Source organism: Myxine glutinosa, chromosome 1 (assembly GCF_964187855.1).
Source record: "Myxine glutinosa chromosome 1, kmMyxGlut1.1, whole genome shotgun sequence".
In the NCBI taxonomy this organism is placed as follows: Eukaryota; Metazoa; Chordata; class Myxini; order Myxiniformes; family Myxinidae; genus Myxine; species Myxine glutinosa.
The window spans coordinates 26971577-26995950 of record NC_136261.1 but is presented as its reverse complement, the minus strand read 5'-3'; the positions used below and the strand labels follow the sequence as shown (position 1 = coordinate 26995950).

Here is a 24374-nt window from a genome sequence, read left to right as displayed (position 1 = left end):
AAGGGTCTGCAATCTCTGATTGCTCTTTCTTGTTACCCTTTGTTTTTGTGCTCAGACCATGAGTTTGAGATCATGATGAAGATCTATTTTGAAGTGGAACCCCGAACTGGTATTCTGTATCAAGCTCTGAACCTGGTTGCTGAGCTCGACTGCCTGCTTGCACTTGCTGCAGCTGCCTGCGAATATGGCTATATACGCCCCTGCTTCACTTTAGAGCCAGTAATTCGCATCAAGGGTGGCAGGTATCATTCCTTCCAGTGATTATCATTCTAATATCTCTATTTTATTGCTCTTTCAAGTTTTGTGATTTTACCCTCATTATCTACACTATTCACTGGAGGTTTCATCAAATATGACATTAGGTACAGTACAATTGCATTCAGAATTTATTGTTCCAGGTATAGTTCTTACAAATTGTAGGAGTTTGATTACATTCTTACAAATTATACACATTTATTGCCCCTACTATGTTCGTGATGCCAGGACAACTGATTTATATTCCTCTTTGTTTTGCTTTTCTAGGATATTATCTTTATATTGATCAGACAGGATGGAGCCGTGGTAGCGTAACTTTGAGCTGTCTCGTCTGCGTTTTAATTTCCGCACATCTATAAACTGTCACATCACTACTTTGCAGACAAGGTCACAGCAGTTGCATCAATGATTGCACAATCCCTAAGATGGAAGTTAAGCTTGGAACCCACCTGTCAGCATTAGTTATGAGACATTCAAGATCCCACCATGTTATTTTGACCAAGAGTGGGCAAGTCATCACCAGCACCTTGGGGAAATTCCAAATTCCTGCCCTAACCTACAAGGAACACTGTATCACTGTATCAGTAACACAGCCATGTTCCCAGAAATTATGTAAAACAGCAGGCACGTGTTGCATGCAAATGACATGAATGAATATCTATATTTGTGGCAGAGAAAGGGAACGAATAATGGTATTGTTATGAATTAGGGGTAGAGAAATATCTAGATCCAGGTAGATCTGCATAGGTAGGTGCTCGACTGTCGTGATAGGGAATCTAGATGTAATAAGTTCTGTAGCCCGAATGTTAGATTAAGCTCGTATCTTTGTCCCCAACCATGAGGGGGTGGGGCATGCTAATTAGTACAGGGATTATGGGTAAAATTCCCTTGTGTGTCGTTCCCTCGTGAGCATCCCAGTGTCCCTTATGGCAATACATCCCGTAGACATTAGATGGGCCCATTAGTGCACCACACATTAAATAATTTCCCCGCCGCCACAATGACTTTGGAAGAACCAACAAGCAAAAGCCATGCCCAGGAGAATGTGTGATTGGTTGGGGTAAGAAGCTGGCCACTGATTGGTGAAAGGAAGGTGGAAGGAAGCAGCACACTGATTGGCCACCGACCGTTGACACCTCGGCCAATCAGTGCGGGAGGCGCAAAACGACTACTTAGAAGCAGGTCGCTGGTTGGAGTACAAGCGCAGGTGACGTCAGAAGGCGCGAAAGACCACAAATAAACGAGGCACTGGTTGGGAGAGAGAAAGGGCTGATGTCACACTGCGAGTGACAAAACGACTCGCTCGCCGGCATTGTGGCTCTTGGCTGTCTCTTCGCTGGCTGGCTCTTCGGTCTCTCTTCCTTGTGGTGTCTTCCCGCGCTTCTCTTCCCTTGGCCTCTTGCTCCTGACTGTCCCTTCGCGCTGGGCTTTCCCTTGCTTTGGAACTGGTGGAGGAACGAGCAGTTCGAAAGTCGGTGGAGAGAAGGAACGCCGTTGATTCTCTGCCTTGCGTTGGTGTGTGAATGACGAATGACGAGCAGGGCCTGCGTTGGAGCGCTGATGAGCGGGCGCGCCGAGGGCCACTCCGCGCCAAGGACCGGGCAGTTCGCGCCAACCGGAGCTGCGTCAGACGACGCACTCGAACATCGACCCGACGCTACACTGCCAGACAGACAAGCTCGCATTCACAAATACACGACGGGACATTTATTTTATTCATTCTCCCTTTGTCTCGTATTTGAAATCTGTGTGGGGACGTCCCAATTTAGAATTAGTTCTTCCGTCGCGTTTCTTTGTATCGGGTTCTGTAAAATAAACCTGTTTATTTTTGTACATTTTACCCCCGTGTTCATTTGAGTTCATTCCCTACAGGATCAGAGCTGCCGGTGAGATCGCTACAGATAAGAGCTTTCACGCTTCTTCCTCTTCCTTCTTCCTCCCGTGCTGCCTAGTCAAATCCATCATTGAATAAACGCCTCCATTAAAGTTCGTTTGGCCATCCGCGATCCCGTGGTATTAACCGAGGGCATTCGCGCGACAGTATGCAATGACTTTGGTCAATATTAATGAACTCGCATGAGCTTGACATCTCAGCAGAATTTTCTTGATAAATTCCAATCCAGTAAAGTAAACTGCCTCACAGTGTTCCTGAAACAATATTTAACTAGAACGGCACTCTGTATCGCGCATGCCTCCACCAGGCTGAACAGTTTAAGTTTTGTATCCCACTGATAGGTCAGATCTGGATTCAGAATGAATGAATGGATGAATGAATGATCGTTTTAAGGCCATTTTCCCCGCTAGAGCGGGGGTTAGCCTTGCGGGCCCCATGACAATCATGGTTCCCTGTTTGAGGCAATGTTTTTATGGCCGGATGCCCTTCCTGACGCCAACCCTTGGTCACGCTCTTACGATGCGCAGGGATACAGTGTGCCTATTCTGAATCGGGGTGCACACCATGATCATTCATCCCAGCAAGCTGGTACTCAATTTGCCGACCTCGGAAGGATGACAGGCTGAGTCAACCCCCCTGGCATTAATTCAGCGATCGACCGGGATTCGAACCCAGGATCCTAGGATCCCAAGCCGGCACCCTGACCGCGAAGCCAACGCCAGGCTTTCTGGATTCAGACTTAAACCAAAATCGAATCAGCTTGTTATTGTCACCTAACCAACTCGTCAACCTAGTTTTTATCAAAATACAGCCACAACGTTTTGAAATATCATGCTGTGTATCGTTTGTGGCCCCATGATGAAAAATCACGAAAGATTCTCATATCCAGTTCTAGATCTTCACCAAAACGGAATCAATGCATCCTTGTCACACACCAAACCTGTCCACCAAGTTTCATCCGAATCGATCGATAACTTTTTGAGATATCCTGCTTACAGACAGGGGTGAAAACATAATGACGTGTGTCTACCCTGAAGTGAACACCACAGGGCGACACGTATGACCAAACGAGCTTTAACCTCAAGGCGTTCAATCCAATGGCGAACCTTCATTACATGCGAGGGAATAACAAACTTACCTTCACGGATCTCACCGGCAGTCTTCGATCCTGAAATAATTAACTCCAAGCCGACACGGATTCAAAATCAATTTGATCATCAATTTTGTTTCAGACCAGATCACTCTACTCTGGACATGCTGCTTCTGCTGTCTCAACAATGACTGGAGGTCCTCAATGCCAAACAGGAAATTAGAGCTGTCTCCCTTGACATATCACGGGCCTTCGATATGGTCTGGCGCCCCGCTCTGCTCAACAAACTCTCCTCCAATGGTATCCATGGAAATCTCCACACGTGGCTTGCGGACTTCCTCTCTGGTCGGAGTCAACATGTGGCCCTGAATGGGTTTCTCTCATCTCCCCTTCCTGTTCAGGCTGGAGTTCCCCAAGGCAGTGTTCTGGGCCCTGTGCTTTTTCTGGTCTTCATCAATGATCTCTCTGACTCTTGAAAATCCTCTCTATCTCTTTGCTGATGACTCCACTCTCTGCCGCTCCATTCCTCATCCCTCAGATCGGCAGTCTGCAGCCCTAGACAAAATCACAGACTGGTCAAACATGTAGAACATGTCTTTCAATCCTGACAAATCTCTCACTCTTACTATGTCTCTCCGAAAAGACCGACTGGACAGCCCTCCCATATACTTTCTGAACAATCCTCTCCAATAAGTTCTGTCACTCAAGTTTTTGAGTCTCATGATCTGCCATAACCTTTCCTGGGAAAACCACATTTCCAAGCTGGCCTCCAAAGCCAGTCACCGACTGGGCATCCTCCGTCGTGTGAAGTCCTTCCTTGGCACACCTGAGCTCCTCACCACATACAAGCCTTTCATCCGTAGCTCAATGGAATACTGTTCTCCCCTCTGGGCTGGTGCTCCTGCCTCACACCTAGCTCGTCTTCACGCTGTTGAAACCAAAGCTTTCAGAATCATTGGAATCTCCGTGATGAAGCTAACTCCGAGGGCCTTTCACTCACTCACCGCAGGCAGGTAGGTGGTCTTTCTGTCTTCTACCGAATCATATCCGGCCTAGCTCCCCCAGCTCTATCTGTGCTCTGTCCCCCAAATATTCCTACAGGTCGCACAAGATCTGCCAGCAACCCTCTTCTGGTGAAATTGCCAAAAATCAAGACTCTCTGCTCACCTTCACTCCTTCATTCCTCTTTACTCCCGCCTCTGGAACAAACTCCCTCAATCCCACTCCTCCCTCCAGATCTTTAAAACAGCTGTTCACCACAATCTCTTATCTTCCCCCATCCAAAACCTTGATCTCTTCTACCCCCGTTAATTCACCACAGATCTACTTCTTTTGAAATACCGACTTCTTTCTTTCCTGGAAGTTCTGGCAGTGTCCATGCGTTTTATACCTCTCCCCCGCCCCCAACCCCCACCTCCCCACATGCTTTTAACAACAAAATTAATGATAATCGCATATTGTTAATGTCATTACAAAACAATATAAATACTAATAATGTCCCAATTCCCCAAGGCGTTTTTCCTGCAGTGATAGTGTAGCGGTTCCCGCTGAATGTACACAATCGCCTTGCACCTGCCAGGACGCGGCCAGGGCGCGATCGCCATGCCGGGCTCGTCCGGACGGGCCCAGACGCGCCTCTCCTGGGCATGCCCGGACTCGCTGTTCCCGGGCACGCCTGAACCTCCCGGGCACGCCCGGTCTCGTCTTTCCCGGGCATGCCCGCTCTCGCCTTTCCAGGGCTCGCCCAGAGCGCCCGGGCACGCCCAGCCTCGACTTGCCAGGCCGCGTCCAGGACGCCCAGGCATGTCCAGACTCGCCTTTCCAGGGCTCGCCCAGAGCGCTCGGGCACGCCCAGCCTCGACTTGCCAGGCCGCGTCCAGGACGCCCGGGCATGTCCAGACTCGCCTTTCCAGGACTCGCCCTTGATACCCGGGCATGCCCGGTCTCGGTTTTCCCGGGCAAACGCCCCGGCATAAATGTGTATATATATTGCTGCCCGATAAACGGGCTTGTCAGAATACCTGAGCTGTTTTGTTTCAATAAAGCAACTCGGACGAATTCCGTCTTTGGTCGCGTCAATTCTTTCGACTCGCGTTGGAGCACAGCTCCTTCAATAGCGTGTATAAATAGCTTATAGTTGTAATGGCCTTTCTGTGGGAGCAAAAGCTTCTACGGGAAGTAAAAATAGTATACACCACAAACACGTATGCTTAGCTTTTTAAACAGTCGCAAATGTGGAGGAATTCCGACATCCGTGAAGTAAGGCTTACTTGCAGAACTGAGCGAAGATCTACTGTACTCTATATAACCCACAAATGTTGGGTTAATAACATGGCCCTTTCTGCCGCTACCGTGGCATTTTTCAGAGCAAACTTTTGAAACTCGCTCCTGCTGTTTCATACAAAACTGAAAGGGAGAAGCTCTGGTTGTGCTCCTTTACCAAGCAGCTAGCTAGCGCTTGCCAAGCCAGCCGTTCCTTAACGGATTTGAATGGAGTGCTTGCTCAAATACTTAACACACTTGGCGATCTCTTCGCAAGAAAATTGGTAAATGAACACACCCAATGTTCTTGAGACCCACCCATAGATCGACTGTAATCGATATACCCCAAAGGGGAATGACCCTTCCTGCCCCTCCCGGAGTCTGTGGGTGTACTAGTATCCTAAATGGGACGTCCCCACTCAGACCCATATACAGACAAAGGGAAAAAATAACTGAAAACAAATGTGTTAGTTTGTGGGCACCTAGCTCTGAGCGGCTCTTGAACCTCGTCAGGAATCGTCCGGGATCGTCACAGGCCTCCACGTCCTTGTGCGGGAACCACAGGCTGCACTGCTGCGAGCGGGAACTAGGCCTCCTGTGTAGTCCGCGTCTCTTGCTGCCGAGCACGAAGTCAGCAGGCCGCGCCCGTTCCACTCGCCCCCGCTCATCAATTAATTCCCCTCGCACAGGAGCACTATGAACTCCGACCACTCGCCATGAAATCCCAAAGCAGAGTGAGATATGAAATTGTGACCGTTCACCATCAAAACCAGAAGATGCGAGGAAGTCAAGAAAACTCGTGAACTTCCACTGTTCGTTATTGAATCCCGAAAATCAGCGACAGCCAAGAGGAGACCAAAATGTCGGGGAGACGACCGCTCACCACCAAACCCAGAAAACGAGAGCACACAAATGCGTCCGCCTTCCACCAACACCTCCAGGACCCAAGGGAGACAAATTGTCTGCCCTCCAACTCCTTTGTACTCAAGGCTCTGACGTCATCCTGACGATGTCTGCGTGTCCGCTCCTATCAGCTAATGCCATCTCATCGCTCTTCGTGTCCTGACCAATCGCTGCCCTTCGGGACGTGGCCTTACAGCCCTGCCTGCTTGATGTGGTGATGTCGTGGCTGGCAGTGCCAGCGGTATTGTTCAATGTCTTGTTCCGGTCGCTTTTATTTTGTGTTATAAATGCGTGATTTCTGTCTAGATGTGTGTGTGCTGCTGGTGTCATAAGGAACAGAGGAAAAATAACAGAGGCCATTACATACAGGGGATTAATTACCTATAATCCCTAACTAATTAACATAACCCCACCCCTCATGATGGGAACAAAGATACGCTCTTACACGACATACGGTCTCCCGGATCCCTACTTATGATACATGGGGTTTCTTCTTCTTCACAACAGTTGGAGCACACTACCTATGCAATTCTACCTGGACTAAGGTATAGCCTACCCCCCACAAACATAGCAATAATGTCTGTCCACCTTCAGTGATGGAGGTAAAGATAGATAAACGAGCTTTACGTCCACCAGCAAAGGTGGGTGGAGGTTATGTTTTCACCCCTGTTTGTTTGTCTCTGGTTTTTTTTTGTTGGTTTTTTTTAACGGCAGGCTAACCCCCGCTCTAGCAGGGAAAATGGCCTTAAAATGCATGTTGTTGTTAATAATAATAATAATAATGCATTTATTTTATATAGCGCTTTTCAGGAAGCCCAAAGACGCTTTGACAGAGTGCAAAACATAACGCATAGCAAAACATAAAGACAATTGCAAAAAAAGAAGAATCAATAGGGAAATATTCAAAGCACAAAGGAGGGAGAAGGAGAGGAGATAGTCAGGGGTTAGATGCTGTGGGTTAAATGTTGAATGCAGTGTTGAACAGGTGGGTCTTGAGTGATGTTTTGAATGTGGTGAGTGAGGAGGAGTCTCTGATGGTGTGAGGTAGCGAGTTCCAGAGGGTGGGAGCAGCGATGGAGAAGGCCCTGTCCCCCCAGGATCTAAATTTGGTCCGGATGGGGGGGGGGTCAGGAGGTTGGTACCAGCAGAGCGGAGGTTGCGGGTGGGAGTGTGTCTGGAGAGGAGGTCAGCCAGGTAGGATGGGGCCAGGTTATGGAGGGCTTTGTAGGTCAAGAGGAGGATTTTGTACTGGATTCTCTGGGAGATGGGGAGCCAGTGAAGCTTGTAAAGGACGGGGGTGATGTGGTCACGGGTCCGGGAATGGGTGAGTAGACGGGCAGCGGAGTTCTGAATGTATTGGAGTTTATTGGTGATTGTTGAGGGTGAACCATAAAGGAGGCTATTGCAGTAGTACAGACGGGAAGTGATGAAGGCGTGGATGAGGGTTTCTGCAGCCACAGAGGAGAGGGATGGACGGAGACGGGCGATGTTTTTCAGGTGGAAGAAGGCTGTCTTTGTGATCTGTTTAGTGTATTTGTCGAAGGAGAGGGTTTGGTCAAAGATGATGCCAAGATTCCGGATGTGAGGGGAGGTGGACACTGGGAAACCGTCGATGTTGAGGGCAAAGTTATGGGTGGACTTGGTGAGCGTTTTTGGGCCAATGATGATTATTTCAGATTTATCACAGTTAAGTTTGAGGAAGTTGATTTGAAGCCAGGATTTTATTTCAGTGATGCAGTTTGTCAGGATAGAGTGGGTGGCGGTGGAGATGGACTTGGTGGAGATGAAAAGCTGGATGTCATCGGCGAAGCAGTGGAATTGGAGACCATGACGGCGGATTAAGTGACCGAGGGGGGACAGGTAAAGGATAAAGAGGAGGGGGCCAAGAACTGAACCTTGGGGGACACCTTGGGGGAGGGGAGCAGTGGGGGATTTGCAGTTATTGATGGAGATGAACTGACGTCTGTCAGAGAGGTATGATTTAATCCAAGAGAGGGCAGTGCCGGTAATGTTAAAGGTGGTTTCAAGTCGGGTGAGGAGGATGGTGTGATCGATGGTGTCAAAGGCAGCGCTGAGGTCGAGGAGGATGAGAATGTTGAGGTTGCCAGCATCAGAGGAGAGGAGAAGGTCGTTGGTGATTTTGAGGAGAGCAGTTTCAGTACTGTGGTTGGACCGGAATCCGGATTGGAATGTTTCATACAGGTTATTGGCAGAGAGGTGATGCTTGAGTTGAGTGGCTACAGCGCGTTCCAAAACCTTTGACAGAAAGGGTAGGTTGGAGATGGGTCTGAAGTTATTTAGGGTGTCAGGGTTTAGTCCAGGTTTTTTCAGAATGGGGGTAACAGCAGCAATTTTGAGGGATGGTGGGACGATGCCTGTAGACAGGGAGGAGTTTATTGTTGCAATGATAAGTGGAGAAAGAGCAGGAAGGGAGGCCTTGACAAAGCTGGAGGGGATGGGGTCAAGAGTGCAGGTGGCAGTTTTCATTCCGATGAGGAGTTCAGAGAGGTCAGTAGGGGAGACTGGGGAGAATTGAGACAGGGGATGGCAGGATAAGGGGGGGCAGGTGGTTTGAGGGGGAGCGGGTGCGGCGGTGGTCAAGCTGTTGTAGATGTTTTCAATTTTGCGTTGGAAGAATGAAAGGAAGGAGATGCAGTTGTCTATTGTGAATGACTGGGTGGTGGTGTTCAGGGGGTTGTTGTGTTGTTTTTTAACGGCAAAGCCGTCTAGAAAAGTGTTTGTCCGTCTGTATGTATGTATGTCCCCTCAAACGTATACCCATCAGAGCTGAGGATCTGGTCACATGACAGGGTAATGTGATTATGTCTGATGTCATTACGGCGGTATGGCGGCTGACTCTCCACAAACCGCCATTTTGATTTATATGCCATTCATGCCGATCATATCGTCGAACCTGTCATATATCACAATTGCCATGCTTACCTTTACGTTTTTCATTCAGTGTGAAACACAAACAAACTGATTGTTAAAATGACCATCAAATACTGAAGGCATCGGCATTGTCTTCCGACAAAACGGTACGTACCCAACCCTTGTGGGGTATAATCTACATTACAGTAGATCTTCCCTCAGTTCTGTAAGTAAAACTTCCTTCACGGATGTCTGGATTCCTCCAAATTTCTTTTTTTTATGTTATAAACAGCATTAGCGACTGTTTAAAAAGCTAATCACGTGTGTTTGTGGTTTATAATATTTTACAAGCCCGGCTTCCGCCGCTGTTAGACTTTCGGTCTTGTTTTTGTATACTTAGTCGAGGTTCGTATAAAAGCTAACACATACAACATAATAGGGAGCAGGAGACAAGATGGGGAGAGAGAAGGAATCACAACAGTAGGGAACACGGACATTGGGAGATCTGTGGAAGAGAGAGGACTGGGATGGGGTACACGGGATAAACAAGATGGACACTACAGGGGCTTTCAGGAATAAAAACAGGGAATTTGAAGGATGTAGGTTTGGGGTGTTTTAACGGGGGCAGAAAAGATCAAGGTTTTGGATGGGGGAAGATAAGAGATGGTGGTGAACAGCTGTTTTAAAGACCTGGAGGGAGAAGTGGGATTGAAGAGAGTGTGGGAGTTTGTTCCAGAGCTGGGGAAAAAAGAGGAATGAAAGAGTGAAGGTGAGCAGAGTCTTGATTTTGACAGTTTCACCAGAAGAGGGTTGCTGGCTGACATTGTGTGTCCTGCAGGAATATTTGGGGGGACAGATCACAGACCGAGCAGGGGGAGCAAGGCCAGAGAGAAGTCGATAGAAGATAGAAAGACCATTAACCTGCCTGAGGTGAGCGAGTGAAAGGCCCTCATAATCAGGGGCTCTTCATTGCGGGAGATACCAATAATTCTAAAAGCTTTGGTTTCTTCAGCGTGAAGCCGAGCTGGATGGAGCACTAGCCCAGAGGGGAGAGCAGTACTCCATGAAGTTGCAGATTGAAGCTTTGTTTGTGGTGAGGAGCTCAGAAGTGCCCAGAAAGGACTTTGCATGACAGAGGATGCCCAGTCGGCGACTGGCTTTGGATGCCAGCTTGGAAATGTGGTTTTCCCAGGAAATATCATGGCAGATAGTGAGACCCAAAATCTTGAGTGACAGAACTTCTTCGAGAGTATGGTTGAGAAAGTAGATTGGGAGGGTTTTCCAGACGGTCTTTTCGGAGAGACGTAGTGCGAGTGTGACATTTGTCATGATTGAAAGACATGTTCCACTTGTTTGACCAGCTTACAATTGTTTGTTTGTAAGCAGGATATCTCAAAAGGTTATGGATAGATTCAGACAAAACATTGTGGACAGGTTACGTGTATGACAAGGATGAATGTATTCGGTTCCTGTGAAGATCCGGATCTGGATACGATAAACTTTTAAGTGTTTCTTCATTATTAAGAGATGAGTGCAAAAACGAAACATAGCTGGCTGAGAAGCAGACAACTTTATTAACCCTTCTGATCCTTTCTGAATTGAAAGACCATCTGGTGTACTGAAGTCCCCTCTGGAGAGCATGATCAAAAGTTCCTGGTAAATCATTGGGTGATTTGCTCAAGGAATAGAACATGCTTTACTCAGCACCGACGTGATAGTCGAGCGAAAGAAGTCATTCGTGGGTAAATCTCATGTGACATAGACACAATTGTAAGGCAAATCCAAGGTGACTTTCGGGCCGTCCCATTGACATCAAGGCCATCGCCTATGATGTGCACAGACAAATCACTTCAGCATGTGGACAGTTTTACAATAATACAGGTCTCTACGCATTCCAAAAAAGAAGTGGGCAATGTCCTCTGAAATTGCCACTTAAGGAGCCTCCATTTGCTGGCACATTCTCCTTACAATCGCCGCAGGTTGGGGAAGATGTGGCAAATGTCTGCCAAGTATGTTGACAGTAATATGTGCGACGATCATGGCAGATCATATAATTTTGTATTTATGAGAAGGTAAAAGCTTAATTGCTCGAGATGCATGTAGATGTCTGCATCACCCTTTATATTCCACTTCATCAGAATGTTTCCAGCTTTTTGTTGCCTTCAGTTTATCTTGGCTCACAGGATGTCTTTGCTAAGATGATGGTTAAAACTCGAAGTGGAGAATGTGCAATGCTTATTGGTGATTGTTTCTTCATGTACATCAATGCACCAGTTCCCAGGATGTAGTGCAGGACAGCTGGAGGTGACAAGGGATGAACTGATTAAAGAGAGAAAGCACTTTGTTGGGAGAAGAATTGCCTCAGTTGGAAATAAAGCTGTGAAGTTCACCTTGGCTTTGGTCAAGCTGGGTGATTTCGTTTGGCCTTTGTTACCCTGCGTTCGTGAAGCAAAAAGCAGGGTTAGGCATTCGGGTGCATAGGTGTGGCGTACGTGCGTGCGTGTCTGCATTTTTAAAATTCATTTTCTCGGCAAACGTTGGTCCGATTGACACAAAATTTTACCATCGGAGCGCCACCGCCTGTAAAATTATTTTCTTCATAATTATGACGTTATAGGTCACGTGGTTTGGACGCCATCTTGGAAAAACGTTACATCTCTATATCTCCCAATCTTCTCAATGGAAAAAGTCGAAACAAGCCTCATTGTGAAGTACTCCCCATGGGGAATAAGATATTGTAACGAATTTGAGAAGTGTAACGAATTTGAGAAAATGTAAAGAATGTGAGAATTATGGTTTTGTTGTGTGTACATGGCACCCTCCGTAATGTAAAGAAAGGTCGAAGCTCGTCCTCTTAGTTAATTCCATAAACCTACACACAGGACACCATATATCCTTTTAAATAGTTAGTCCCTTATTCTATGTAGGTTAAGGATGTGTGTTCCCAATAGTTTGACTCTTCATTGCACCGAATTAAATAAGAGTAGGCCCCTCCGATGCCCCATGGCAGCTTCCAAGTGCCAGGTTTGCTGCAATTGACTCTTTAGCCACTTTGCTGCATTTTCATCTCCCGTCCACTTTGCTGCATTTGACTCCATTACGCACGAGGTAACCACGAAGAAGAAAGGCGGGTCTCCACCTCGTCATAGAGGGGAGGAGTAAGTCGGCCCCGCTCATCCAACCCAGAACGAGGGGTTTGGCTTGAGAGGGCGGAGAGAGAACGCTTGGGGGAGGTTCGCAAAGGTTGAAGGGCGGGGCCTATATAACCCGCCGCGGGACGCTCCCCACGCGGATGAGCTGAGAGGAGAGATGAGTTCTGAGTCCAAGAGATGCACTGGAGATGAGCAGGTGTGACCAAGCGCCGTGATACGTGCCGCGCTGCAGGAGAAACGGACCGAGGCAACGCAAGGAGCGCGCGAGGCAGCAGTGCGGAGAAAGGAACTTCGCCCGCGCAGTTTGGGACCGTGGGAGTTCGCACGGCCGCGGCTCGGCTTATTGACGGCGGCGCCTTCTCGCCCGACCGTGCCCAGGCCCCGCTGAACCTTCCTTGCCTCTCAAAGCCATCCACCCCAAGCCATTCATTCCTGCCATCATTTCCCCGTGTAAGTGTGAATGTTCGTCCGTCTTCCACGTTGTCCTGGGGTTTATTAATTAAGCTTGCATAGGTAAGCTAATTTCACTGCCTCCTGCTCCTTCCATTTTCTGTATATAACCTTGACTGCTCTTTTTGCTTTGGCTTGTGTAAATAATTAATAAATCCTGTTATTCCTCCGTACTTCTTCTTCTTCATTCTCATTCGGTCGCTTTAGTGGTTTCAATATTGAGTGTACGTGGCGCGATTCGGCCAACGTTCAGGATCGGGTTTAGTGAAGGCTAATGACTCGAACTTCGGGTTGCTAAAAACCACTCGGCAACTAGACTATCCAAACCGGGGTTCGAGCGGTACTTGTCTCCCTAGTCTGCGGAGGGACGGATAAAGGTATTCGGGATAAACCCTGGACCCATAACCCTGATCCGTTCCATCCCGCGGGATAGCGTTACAAGTGCCAGGAGCGGAGACGGTCAGCTTAACAAGACAGGGGACTAACCACCCCTTGCTAAGGGGGAAGGGCCGTACTCCGTATCCGTAACAATATGTTAATGATAATGTCATTGGTGCCTTCATTATGAGGTCATAATTCGACAAGTATAATGGTTCGTCCGATCAGTATGAAAAAAAAAAATTCCTCTGCAACTTAGTCCGATGGACACTAAATTTGGACCATAGGAGCAACTCCTCCTGTAGAATTTTTTCATGAGAATTATGACGTCGTATTTCACGTGGTACAGTCACCATCACGTGGTACAAAAATCGAAAAACGTTGCACCTCTATATCTCCGAAACCACTCCATGGAAAACATTGAAATGTGGCTCATTACACTGTCCAACAAAATTTTAAAAGTTTTATGGTTCTCGTATATTTTGAGGTGATTCTAACCAACATGAACCTGAAGATTTCGATTATGATATCCAATTTGCACGAGCACATCCAGTTTTTGAGGACCAGTATACCATAGGAATACCACTTCATTTGAAATTCACAAACCTCTTGTTGACCCTGAGAAGGTATTCTTACCACCACTTCATTTGAAACTTGGTTTGATGAAGAACTTTGTGAAGGCCATGGATCAAGATGGTGCTGGCTTCCACTACTTGCTAATGAAGTTCCAAGGCATTGTATCTGAGGCCAAAGTAAAGGCGGGTGTTTTCAATGGTCCTCAAATTCGTCTTGTACCCACTAATCAGGATTTTGTAACGAGACTATCTGAGCTGGAAAGCGTTGCTTGGGATAGCTTTGTGGCTCTTGCTAACAATTACCTTGGAAATTTTCGAGCACCAAATTATGAAGAGCTTGTGGACAAGATGTTGAAGAGTTACCAGGCGCTCGGTGCTCGAATGTCACTCAAGATACATTTCTTCCATTCTCAACTGGACTTCTTTCCACAAAATCTTGGCGACGTCAGTGATGAACATGGAGAAAGGTTTCACCAGGAAATTGCCATCATGGAGACTCGATATCAAGGCCGATTCAATCCAAACATGATGGGCGACTACAGTTGGACTTTACAGCGTGAAAGTGATTGCTCCGACAAATGCAAAAGTAAAGTTCAGAAGCACTTTTAATGTGATGTAAACAAAAACTTAAAGTTCATATTATTTTTTGTGATATTTTATAACGTTCATATTATTTTTGGAGATTTACATTTTTTATGTGATGTAAATATAAACTTTAAGTTCATATTATTTTTTGTGATATTTTATAAAGTTCATATTATTTTTGGAGATTTACATTTTTTATGTGATGTAAATAAAAACTTTAAGTTCATATTATTTTTTGTGATATTTTATAACGTTCCTATTATTTTTGGAGATTTACATTTTTTTATGTGATGTAAATAAAAACTTAAAGTTCATATTATTTTTTGTGATATTTTATAAAGTTCATATTATTTTTGGAGATTTACATTTTTTTATGTGATATAAATATAAACTTTAAGTTCATATTATTTTTTGTGATATTTTATAAAGTTCATATTATTTTTGGAGATTTACATTTTTTTATGTGATGTAAATATAAACTTTAAGTTCATATTATTTTTTGTGATATTTTATAAAGTTCATATTATTTTTGGAGATTTACATTTTTTATGTGATGTAAATAAAAACTTTAAGTTCATATTAATTTTTGTGACAATAAATAGACTTATTGAGACTTAATCAAGAAATTCGCATGCTCTAAAGATTTTTTCCACACTTATGATGTACTACGATGGCTAACCCATGCTCTAGCAGTGAAAATGGCCTTAAAATGCATGTTGTTGTGTTGTGTGTTATGATGTACTATGTCAAGGTCACGTGATAGCGAACTTTTAAGGTCAGATTCGGATTCGTGGGCACCAAATTAGTTAGAAACAGTTGAAAATAAGTCAGAACCAATTTGGCTGTTGACCAGTGTTATAAAAGAACTCGATATGGGGAATAGGTGTTAATGATGACGTCATTGGTGCCATAATTATGACATAATTCGGCAGGGACAACGCTTAGTCTGATCAGTTGAAATTTATAGAGCGTGATCTATGCAACAATTATATTAGAGAATATAAATGTATGATGTAATCGCTCAAGCCTAAGTCACACATAGGCGGATTTTTCGGCAACTACTGCCGATTTCGGGCGGTCAAATATGGTCAGGCGGCAGTATGGCGACTGCAGGCGGCCACATTGCGACTGCATTGCGACGACGCCCTGAGTGGGATGGCGACTGTCGAAGATCGACGACGACTGCATTGCGGATGCACGGCGGCAGCGTGGCCACAGTCTGGCGGCTAGATTACGACCTATGGCAGATCGCGGCGACTGCATTGGGGCCGGGTGGCGGTTTACTCCGACGTCCGCAAGACTGCAATAAGACCGCCGGCGATTGGAGACGATTCACACAACTTTTTAAATCTTTATTTCTCTATTTTACATTTCACTTTATTCATTTCAATGATGTATGACATGAAGCATAAAGATGTTTGATGTACAATAACAAAGTTAATAAAGATGTATCATTGTAATGTAATAATCAAACTTTTCTGCAGGGAGAGAGAATGGAAATAAAGTCCAACAAATTATTTCCACTGGTCCCAAGTCCCATAAATAACGTTTCCAAAGGACCAAAGTCCCAAAAATAAAGTTCCCAAAAGTCCCAAGTCCAAACAATAAAGCCATATCCTTGTCGGCACCACAGGACCTCACTCCACGGAGACCCTCACACCATCCTGTCTTGCCATGGAATCGTGGTATGTCGTAATGCAGTCGCCAGGCAGTCGTATCTCTGTCGCCAATGGCCGTAACTCGGCCGCCAGTAGTCCTACTGCTGTCGTCGTCAGTCTCCCATAGCCGCAGGGGAGACGTGGCAGTTCTTCTGTAGTCGATATGCAGCCGCAACAGTGTCGGCCCGTAGTCGGGAAGATGCCGCAGGAAGGCCGTATGGCATTCGCATCTCTGCCGTGCTAGCTGGTGGGGCGATTGCGGAAGACTATGAGCGACTGGGTTGCGGCCGCTTTACGGTCTTATTACGGATACCGACGACAGCATGGCGGTTCCATCACGACAGCATGACGGATCTTTTTTGAGGACGACTGAGCACGCCGTTTTTAAACATTTAAAAAAATATTTGGCCCCTTTGCGGCTCTTGCCGACTGCAGCCGACCTGGGGAGGATAACCACAACTACAGAAGACCGTCCATTACGGTTTCATTACGATTGTCGGCGGGTGGTGGCGATTTTTCCAGTCGCCATTAGTCGCCGACAAATCCGCCTATGTGTGACTTAGGCTTCACGTTGCTTCGCTTGTTCGTTGCATCGTTGAATCGCTTGAGGAAGCGATAAAAGCAATGAAGAGTAGAAAAGCGGGAGGGCCAACGGGAGTTGTGGGAGATATGCTGAAGGCAGCAGGAAGTTGGGGTGTGAAGAGAATGACAGAGATCTGTAATCTGGTGGTGAAAGAAGGTCGCATTCCAGTGAATTGGGAACTGAGTACCCTCGTCCCTCTATACAAGGGGAAAGGTGACCCTCTGGAGTGTGGCTTGTACCGAGCGATAAAGTTATTGGAGCATGGAATGAAGGTATTGGAAAGGGTGTTGCAGAGGAGGATAAGGAAGATGGTGAAGATCGACGAAATGCAGTTTGGATTTCTGCCAGAAAGAGGAACGACAGACATGCTTTTTATTGTGAGGCAGTTTCAGGAGAAGTACATGGAGAAGAGGAAGAAGTTGTTTCTTGGGTTTGTTGATCTGGAGAAAGCATTCGATAGGGTTCCACGCAAAGTATTGACATGGGTATTGAGGAAGTTAGGAGTGGAGGAATGGTTGATCAGAGTAGTGATGGTAATGTACAAAAGAGCGCGAACAGCTGTAAGGACGAAGGATGGGAACAGTGGTGAGTTTGAGGTGAAGGTGGGAGTACATCAGGGGTCAGTACTAAGTCCACTACTATTTGTAGCTGTGATGGAGGTGCTGGCTCAGACCGTAATAGTCCTTGAGCCAACCGGCCATATTTTGAAGTGAATGCTCCGGGGGGGGGGAGTAATTCTCATTATGATTTTCCATTAGACCAATGTCTCAAGTGTCAGAAAAGGTGTGATGGACATCTGAGAACGGTAGCTTAGTGCCCGGATGGACGCCATCTTTGAAACCACCCAGCTCGAAAATGCCCATTTGGTGGGGTACATTGTTGCACGTGTATCTGGACTTCTATACTAGCTATCGATGTGCGGTTGACGACTAAATATACGTCCGATGTGTACCGTCTAAATAAAAAATAATATGAAGCATTTTGTTTTAGATTAATTATTATAAAAATCAATTATCGAAAAAAAATCATATATTTTTCAATATTTTATTATTAGACTTGTACTTTTTTTAGTGAAACAACACTGGTATGATTTTCCAAATTATGCATTGTGCTACACCGTTTATCTGTCTATAAAAATAACTCAAAAACTAAAACATATCATCCACCACGAGTGTACACAAAAAATATATGAAAAGGCATGCACTTTCCACAAACCGAAACTATGTCAGTTGGAATTTCCCGCCGATAATCAACCCACAGAACCCAGTGCCGAAAGTGACGTCAGTCTATTCTATATCTATATTCTATATTCTATATCTCAGTCTGAGATTTGTTGCGGTGACCTGATTAATTTCTGAGGGGGGGGGGGGGGGGGTGGGTGGCTTAAGAACTAAAAGTGAACATGTTAGATGGCGCCACATACAACTCTATTATAGAGTTGTATTGTGGCGCCATCTAACATGTTCACTGACTTGGATGAGTATGTCTATGTAAGCTGGCGAGCTTTTCGGATATCGGAGTAATCTAACGTCAGTCTTTTTGTTCTTTCAGCTGAGATGGCCGGTGTCGAGGCGAAACGGGCGAAGATTGAACCTGAGTCCGGAACGTGCATCCTGTGCAGCAAGAAGTCGCCACTCTCTGAACTAAGCAAGGCAGCGGGCAACAGTTCTTGGAAGACATTGTGTGACGCAGCCGCAGTTAGAAACTTTTATCCAATTCTAAAGCTAGTCCAAGAAGGCGCAGTTGAACTTCCTAATATTCCAATATTATACCATAGGGCTTGTAGATCAGACTTCACTCACAAAAACCACCTAGCTACTTTGACCAATGCAGCTAGAAGTTCTTCAGTTGATACTGGCGATGCGGTGCGACGGCGATCATCACGGGAAGAGACAGGATCAACTTCAACGGTCTACGATGATAAATGCATTTTTTGCCAGCGTGCTTCAAAATTCATAAAAGGCAGTCGTACCCGTGAAACAGTTGTCTTGGCTGTTGAACTTCGAGCAGATAAGACAATAAGAGATGCTGCGACAGCTCGCAATGATGAGAGAGTTTTGGCATTGACTACACGAGATATGGTTGCAGCTGAGGCTCACTACCACTTCTCCTGCTATAGAAACTACACACGGCCCCAAAAACCTCAAGTAGAAACTGACATTGAAGATAATATCGAGAAAAAAGAAATGATACAATGTATATTCAATTTCATTCGCACTGACTTGTTCTTGAACCCGAGGATTGTTCCAATAGTTGATGTTGCAACAGATATCCTGTCTTCAGATACATTTTCAGTTGATGTTCGTGACTCCATCAAGAAGAATCTGCAGCGCACATTACAAAGAGAGTTTGGAGAATCGCTCATCTTCTTCAATGTGAAACACCGTGTATACTTGATGCCCGATAATCTGACAAAGCGAGAGATTGCTGCAGAGTGCGTAAACCTGAAAGCAGAAGTGAAAGCATTTGAACGAACGGACGGTGAAAGTAACATTGTGCGTGCAGCTACTTCACTGCGACACCAGATCAAAGATGCTCATTACAATGAACGTTGGCCGCCTCAGCCAGCAGAACTCACTTCAGATTACGTGAAGATACCAGATTCTCTTCGTGTATTTCTGCATACTTTGATTTGTGGGAGTGGGGGTAGCTCTGCGCGTGCCGACACACTGGTATGGTCGATGGCTCAAGATATCATCAATGCTGTACACCGGGGTACCATCAGAACATCGAAGCATGTCCTACTTCCGTGGGTCATGAAAACGCTCACCGGTAATACAGAGGTCATCAGAATATTGAATCGACTCGGGCACGGATGTTCGTACACAGTTCTGGAAGAAATCGAGACAGCGCTATGCATAGACAAATTAGCAAGTGTGGAGAAAGATACAGTACCACTTCCGTCACATGTGCACCCTTCGGTCCCGACTGTATTAGCATTCGATAACATCGACAGGCGAGAGGAATCGCTGAGTGGTGGCGGAACATCGCATCGCGTCAACGGTATCATCGTCCAACCGAAGTCGCAGTCGTGTTTGCCGCCCCAACCTCCATCGGCAGTATCCAAAGCAGATAAGAAGCGATCTATCCCGTCATCCAGCGATTTAGTTCCAATATACAGCAGTGGGAAACGAGAGGGCCCACCTGCAATCAAGCCTGCAGATCTTTCTGACACTCTTGCAGGCGCAACATCCCTTGCGCAGCGCCGAAATCACGTATGGATAGATTTCGAAGAAATCACGTATCAGAAGAAACAGTAAACAAAGATACGCAAACAGCTGGAGGAACACGAGGTTTTAGTCTTCGACAAGGGGCTGTGTCACGATACTATCTAACTGCAGAAAATCGGGCTACTGCACTGAGGCAACTACGAGAAACTATCCTTGTGAATGGCAGCGACACATCTCACGCCAAGCACCCTGACTTGTCTACTTCTCGCATCAAACGTGATGAGTCTGGCGTCACAGCTATCTGTGATCTACTGGAAAATGACTGGACCAATCCATTCGCCGATGATCCGTCATGTCTTCTCAGTATATCTACCGGAGCGGCTGCGAGGGAGGACGTTTCTAATGACCTACTCAACACCCTGCAAAAGGGGGAAGCGGCGTATCAAAGCTTCCAGAAACGTCTTGAAGAGGGAACAGGCTTTCATGACACATTGAACAAGCTAAACTTGAAGACCTTTGGTAAGATCAAGCAGAAAGTTGTGAAGGGCACAAACAAGGAGATCGTCCTGAGAGCTGACAGACAACTGTTTGCCACCATGATACTCATCGCCAAGACAAGGAACCTCGACATGCAACTTGTCCTTTGTCACCCACTAGGGCCGTTACCATGGTCTTTGGCAAACGTTGATGGGTCAATGAAAAAAACGAACAAAGCTGCACTTGCGAAACACATGGAAGGTCTTGTGGAACCAGCCGAGAACGTTGACAAGCGAAGTGCAACAATAATTGATGCGATGGCTCTCATACAAAAGATGCATGGCGAGAACGACACGTTCGAAGAACTATCTGACCGCATCCTTGCTGCAGCGCTTCACGCTGGTCAAGGCAGTGAGCGCATCGATGTTGTCTTTGACACATACACAGAAGAATCCATCAAAGCAGCTGAGCGTGTGAACCGCGGTTCAAATGAAGGCATCAGTTTCAGCGAGATCAGACCCGCACACAAAATCATGAACTGGCGGCGTCTCCTTGCTTGCAGCCAGACAAAGGAGAAACTGGTTGTGTTTCTGGCGGAGTCGTGGAAACATGAAACAAATCGCGAAAAGCTAGGCAACAGAACACTGTATGTCACCTGTGGTGAAAAATGTCTGGTACTGACCCGCGATAGGTGGAAGTTGGTGCAAGCACTCGAATGTAGCCACGAGGAAGCAGACACGCGTATGTTTCTCCACACAAAGCACGCCGCTACCCACTACAAGACGATCATCTTAGTGGCAGATGACACCGACGTTCTGATCATCAGTCTTCATCTCAGCAGAACCATCGATAGTCAGCTCTTCATCAGACGAGGAACAAAGGTTCGAGTCAGAATGATCGACGTTGGAAAGTTGGCTGCGGTATTGGGGTCTGGAGTTTGCAGTGCATTGCCAGGGCTTCATGCATGGAGCGGGTGTGACACTGTGAGTGCTCTGGCTAGCCAAGGAAAGATAAAGGCTTTGAAGCTTGTGCAAGCGAATGAGCTGTATCTTCAAGCATTCACAGATCTGGGATCTTCGTGGAATGTACCAACAGACGTCTTCAATAGCATTCAGGCCTTCACGTGTCAGCTGTACGCCAAGAACACGAAGATCGTCGGTGTTAATTCGCTCCGTTATCACATGTTCTGTGCAAAGAAGGGCCAGATCGAATCTGGACAATTGCCGCCTTGTGAAGACTCCTTGATGCAGCATACGCTTAGGGCCAACTATCAGGCGGCTATCTGGCGACGCAGCCTTGAAAACCTACCAGACGTCCCAACACCATCAGCAGGACATGGTTGGGAACTCGATGATGGCGGTTCGCTCACAATCCGATGGATGGCGGGTCTACCAGCTCCAGATGTCGTCTTGAATCTCATCTCATGCACATGCAGAAGGACGTGTCGACCGTCAGATTGCTCCTGCATACTGAATGGGTTGAAGTGCACTGTTGTGTGTAAGCTGCAGGGATGCTCCAACATGGTGCAGGATGATGCTATCGTGGCTCAGGATGCCAATGACTCTGATGGCGACTCTGATGATTAACTTTGTGTGCACTGTATATTGTATAGCATATGTTGTTCTCTATTATAATGCAGGCCAAATTGCCTGAAAATCTTTATAGACAGATAAACGGTTTAGCAAAATGTATAATTTGGAAGATCATACCGGTGTTATTTGACTAAAACATGACATGTTCAATGATACCTCCGCTTGCTTATTAGGAATATACATCGTATGGTGTTAAAATCAGCTCCATACGTCTTTCCAAACTCTAGTAATGAATAATTAATATAATTGGCGGCCATTTTGAAATCCAAGATGGCCAGCAAAGTGCAGATTTCCTATGTAACAATTTCCGCCTGCTTATTAGATATCGTATGGTGTTAAAATCCTCTCCGTACGACATTCCTAACTTGCGTTATCGTCAGAATAGATAATGCCAGCGGCGGCCTAAGTCATTTTATGCCTCTTTACATTTATTTGTTGTAAACTCGTGGTGGATGATATGTTTTAGTTTTTGAGTTATTTTTATAGACAGATAAACGGTGTAGCACAATGCATAATTTGGAAAATCATACCAGTGTTGTTTCACTAAAAAAAGTACAAGTCTAATAATAAAATATTGAAAAATATATGATTTTTTTTCGATAATTGATTTTTATAATAATTAATCTAAAACAAAATGCTTCATATTATTTTTTATTTAGACGGTACACATCGGACGTATATTTAGTCGTCAACCGCACATCGATAGCTAGTATAGAAGTCCAGATACACGTGCAACAATGTACCCCACCAAATGGGCATTTTCGAGCTGGGTGGTTTCAAAGATGGCGTCCATCCGTGCACTAAGCTACCGTTCTCAGATGTCCATCACACCTTTTCTGACACTTGAGACATTGGTCTAATGGAAAATCATAATGAGAATTACTCCCCCCGCCGGAGCATTACTTTTGGTCTGGCTCAAGGACTATAAAGGAGGGTTTACCATGGGAGTTGTTGTATGCAGATGAACTGGTGTTGATTGCGGAAAGTATGGATGGACTGAAGGAAAAGATGAACAAGTGGAAGGAATGTATGGAGACAAAAGGTCTGAAGGTGAATATTGGAAAGACGAAGGTGATGGCAAGTGGTAAAGCATGTGGTGAGGTGGAAAGAACTGGGAAGTGGCCATGTGCTGTGTGCAGGAAGGGTGTCGGAGTGAACTCCATTCAATGTACAATGTGCGCTGAGTGGGTTCATCAAAAATGCAGTGGTCTGAGAGGGTCATTAACCAGTGTGGCGGCTACATTCAAATATAAGGTGTGCACAGAGGGAGCTGCAGATGGAGGAAATGTTGAGTTGGATCTTGGAGACGGCGTGAAGCTGGAAGGTGTGAAAACATTTTGCTACCTCGGAGACATGCTGAATGGAGAAGGTGGATCAGACTCAGCAACGGTTGCTGGAGTGAGATGTGCATGGAAGAAGCTTCAGGAACTGAGTGGCGTGCTGATGAGGAGGGGAGTGTCGTTGAAGCTGAAGGGAAAGGTGTATGCTGCATGTGTGAGAAGTGTTATGATTTATGGGAGCGAGACATGGGTAATGAACGTAGAGCAGCAACGAAGGCTGGAAAGGGTGGAAATGCGAATGGTTCGGTGGATGTGCGGAGTATCGTTGAGAGAGAGGTAGACAAATGATGAATTGCGAAAGATGATGGGAATAGAGCCTGTGATTGATGCTGGGAAGAGGAACAGGTTGAGATGGCTTGGTCATGTGTTGAGGAAGGATGAAAGTGACTGGTTGAGAAGAGTGATGGAAATGAATGTAGAAGGAAGAAGAAGACGGGGAAGACCGAGAAAGACTTGGCTAAAGATAGTGGAAGAAGAAATGTGGGCAAGGGGGTTAACAAGGAGAGATGCAGAAAATAGGGCAAAATGGAGAAGATTGTCATGAGGACCGCAAGGCTAACCCCCGCTCTTGCAGGGAAAATGGCCTTAAAATGCATGTTGTTGTTTGTTGTATGTAATCGCTCACGTGGTCTGGCAGCCATATTTTATCAAAGAAAAAAAAAACCTTCAAAAACAGAACAATTGGCTCGCACCAAGTTGACTGCACAGGGTATATATTCTATGAATACCATCTAGTTACTTCTGCCATCGAAAGTGGACAGAGGTTATGTTTTCACCTCTGTTTGTTTATCTGCTTGTTTGCTTGGACTTGTTTGCTTGTCTGCTTGGACGGATTCAGACGAAACTTGGTGGACAGATTGGGTGTGTGTCACGGATTCATTGATTCGATTTTGGTGATGAATCGGATTTGGATACAACAATTTTTTTGAATCTTTAAAGTGATTCTTCACCATTGAGAGGTAGGGCCTAAAACCTATCTGTAACAAGATATCTCAAAACATCATCGACGGATTACAACAAAACCTTGTGGATGAGATGGTTAGGTGACAAGAACAGGCTGATTAGAGTTTGGTTTACGTCCAGATGCAGATCCGGCCTTTCATTGTGATTCAAAATGTCAACTGTTTCACCTGGCAGAG

At 45.9% G+C, this 24374-nt stretch overlaps 1 protein-coding gene across 1 annotated transcript in view; it reads left to right on the top strand.

Annotated features, from left to right (window-relative positions):
* The window catches only part of MSH5 (mutS homolog 5), a 247417-nt gene that overhangs the window by 171475 nt on the left and 51568 nt on the right, over positions 1–24374 (top strand). The window contains exon 13 of the mRNA XM_078786777.1: positions 56–242. Within this exon, the coding sequence (XP_078642903.1) occupies positions 56–242 (187 nt within the window). The remainder of the gene's footprint in view (positions 1–55; positions 243–24374) is intronic.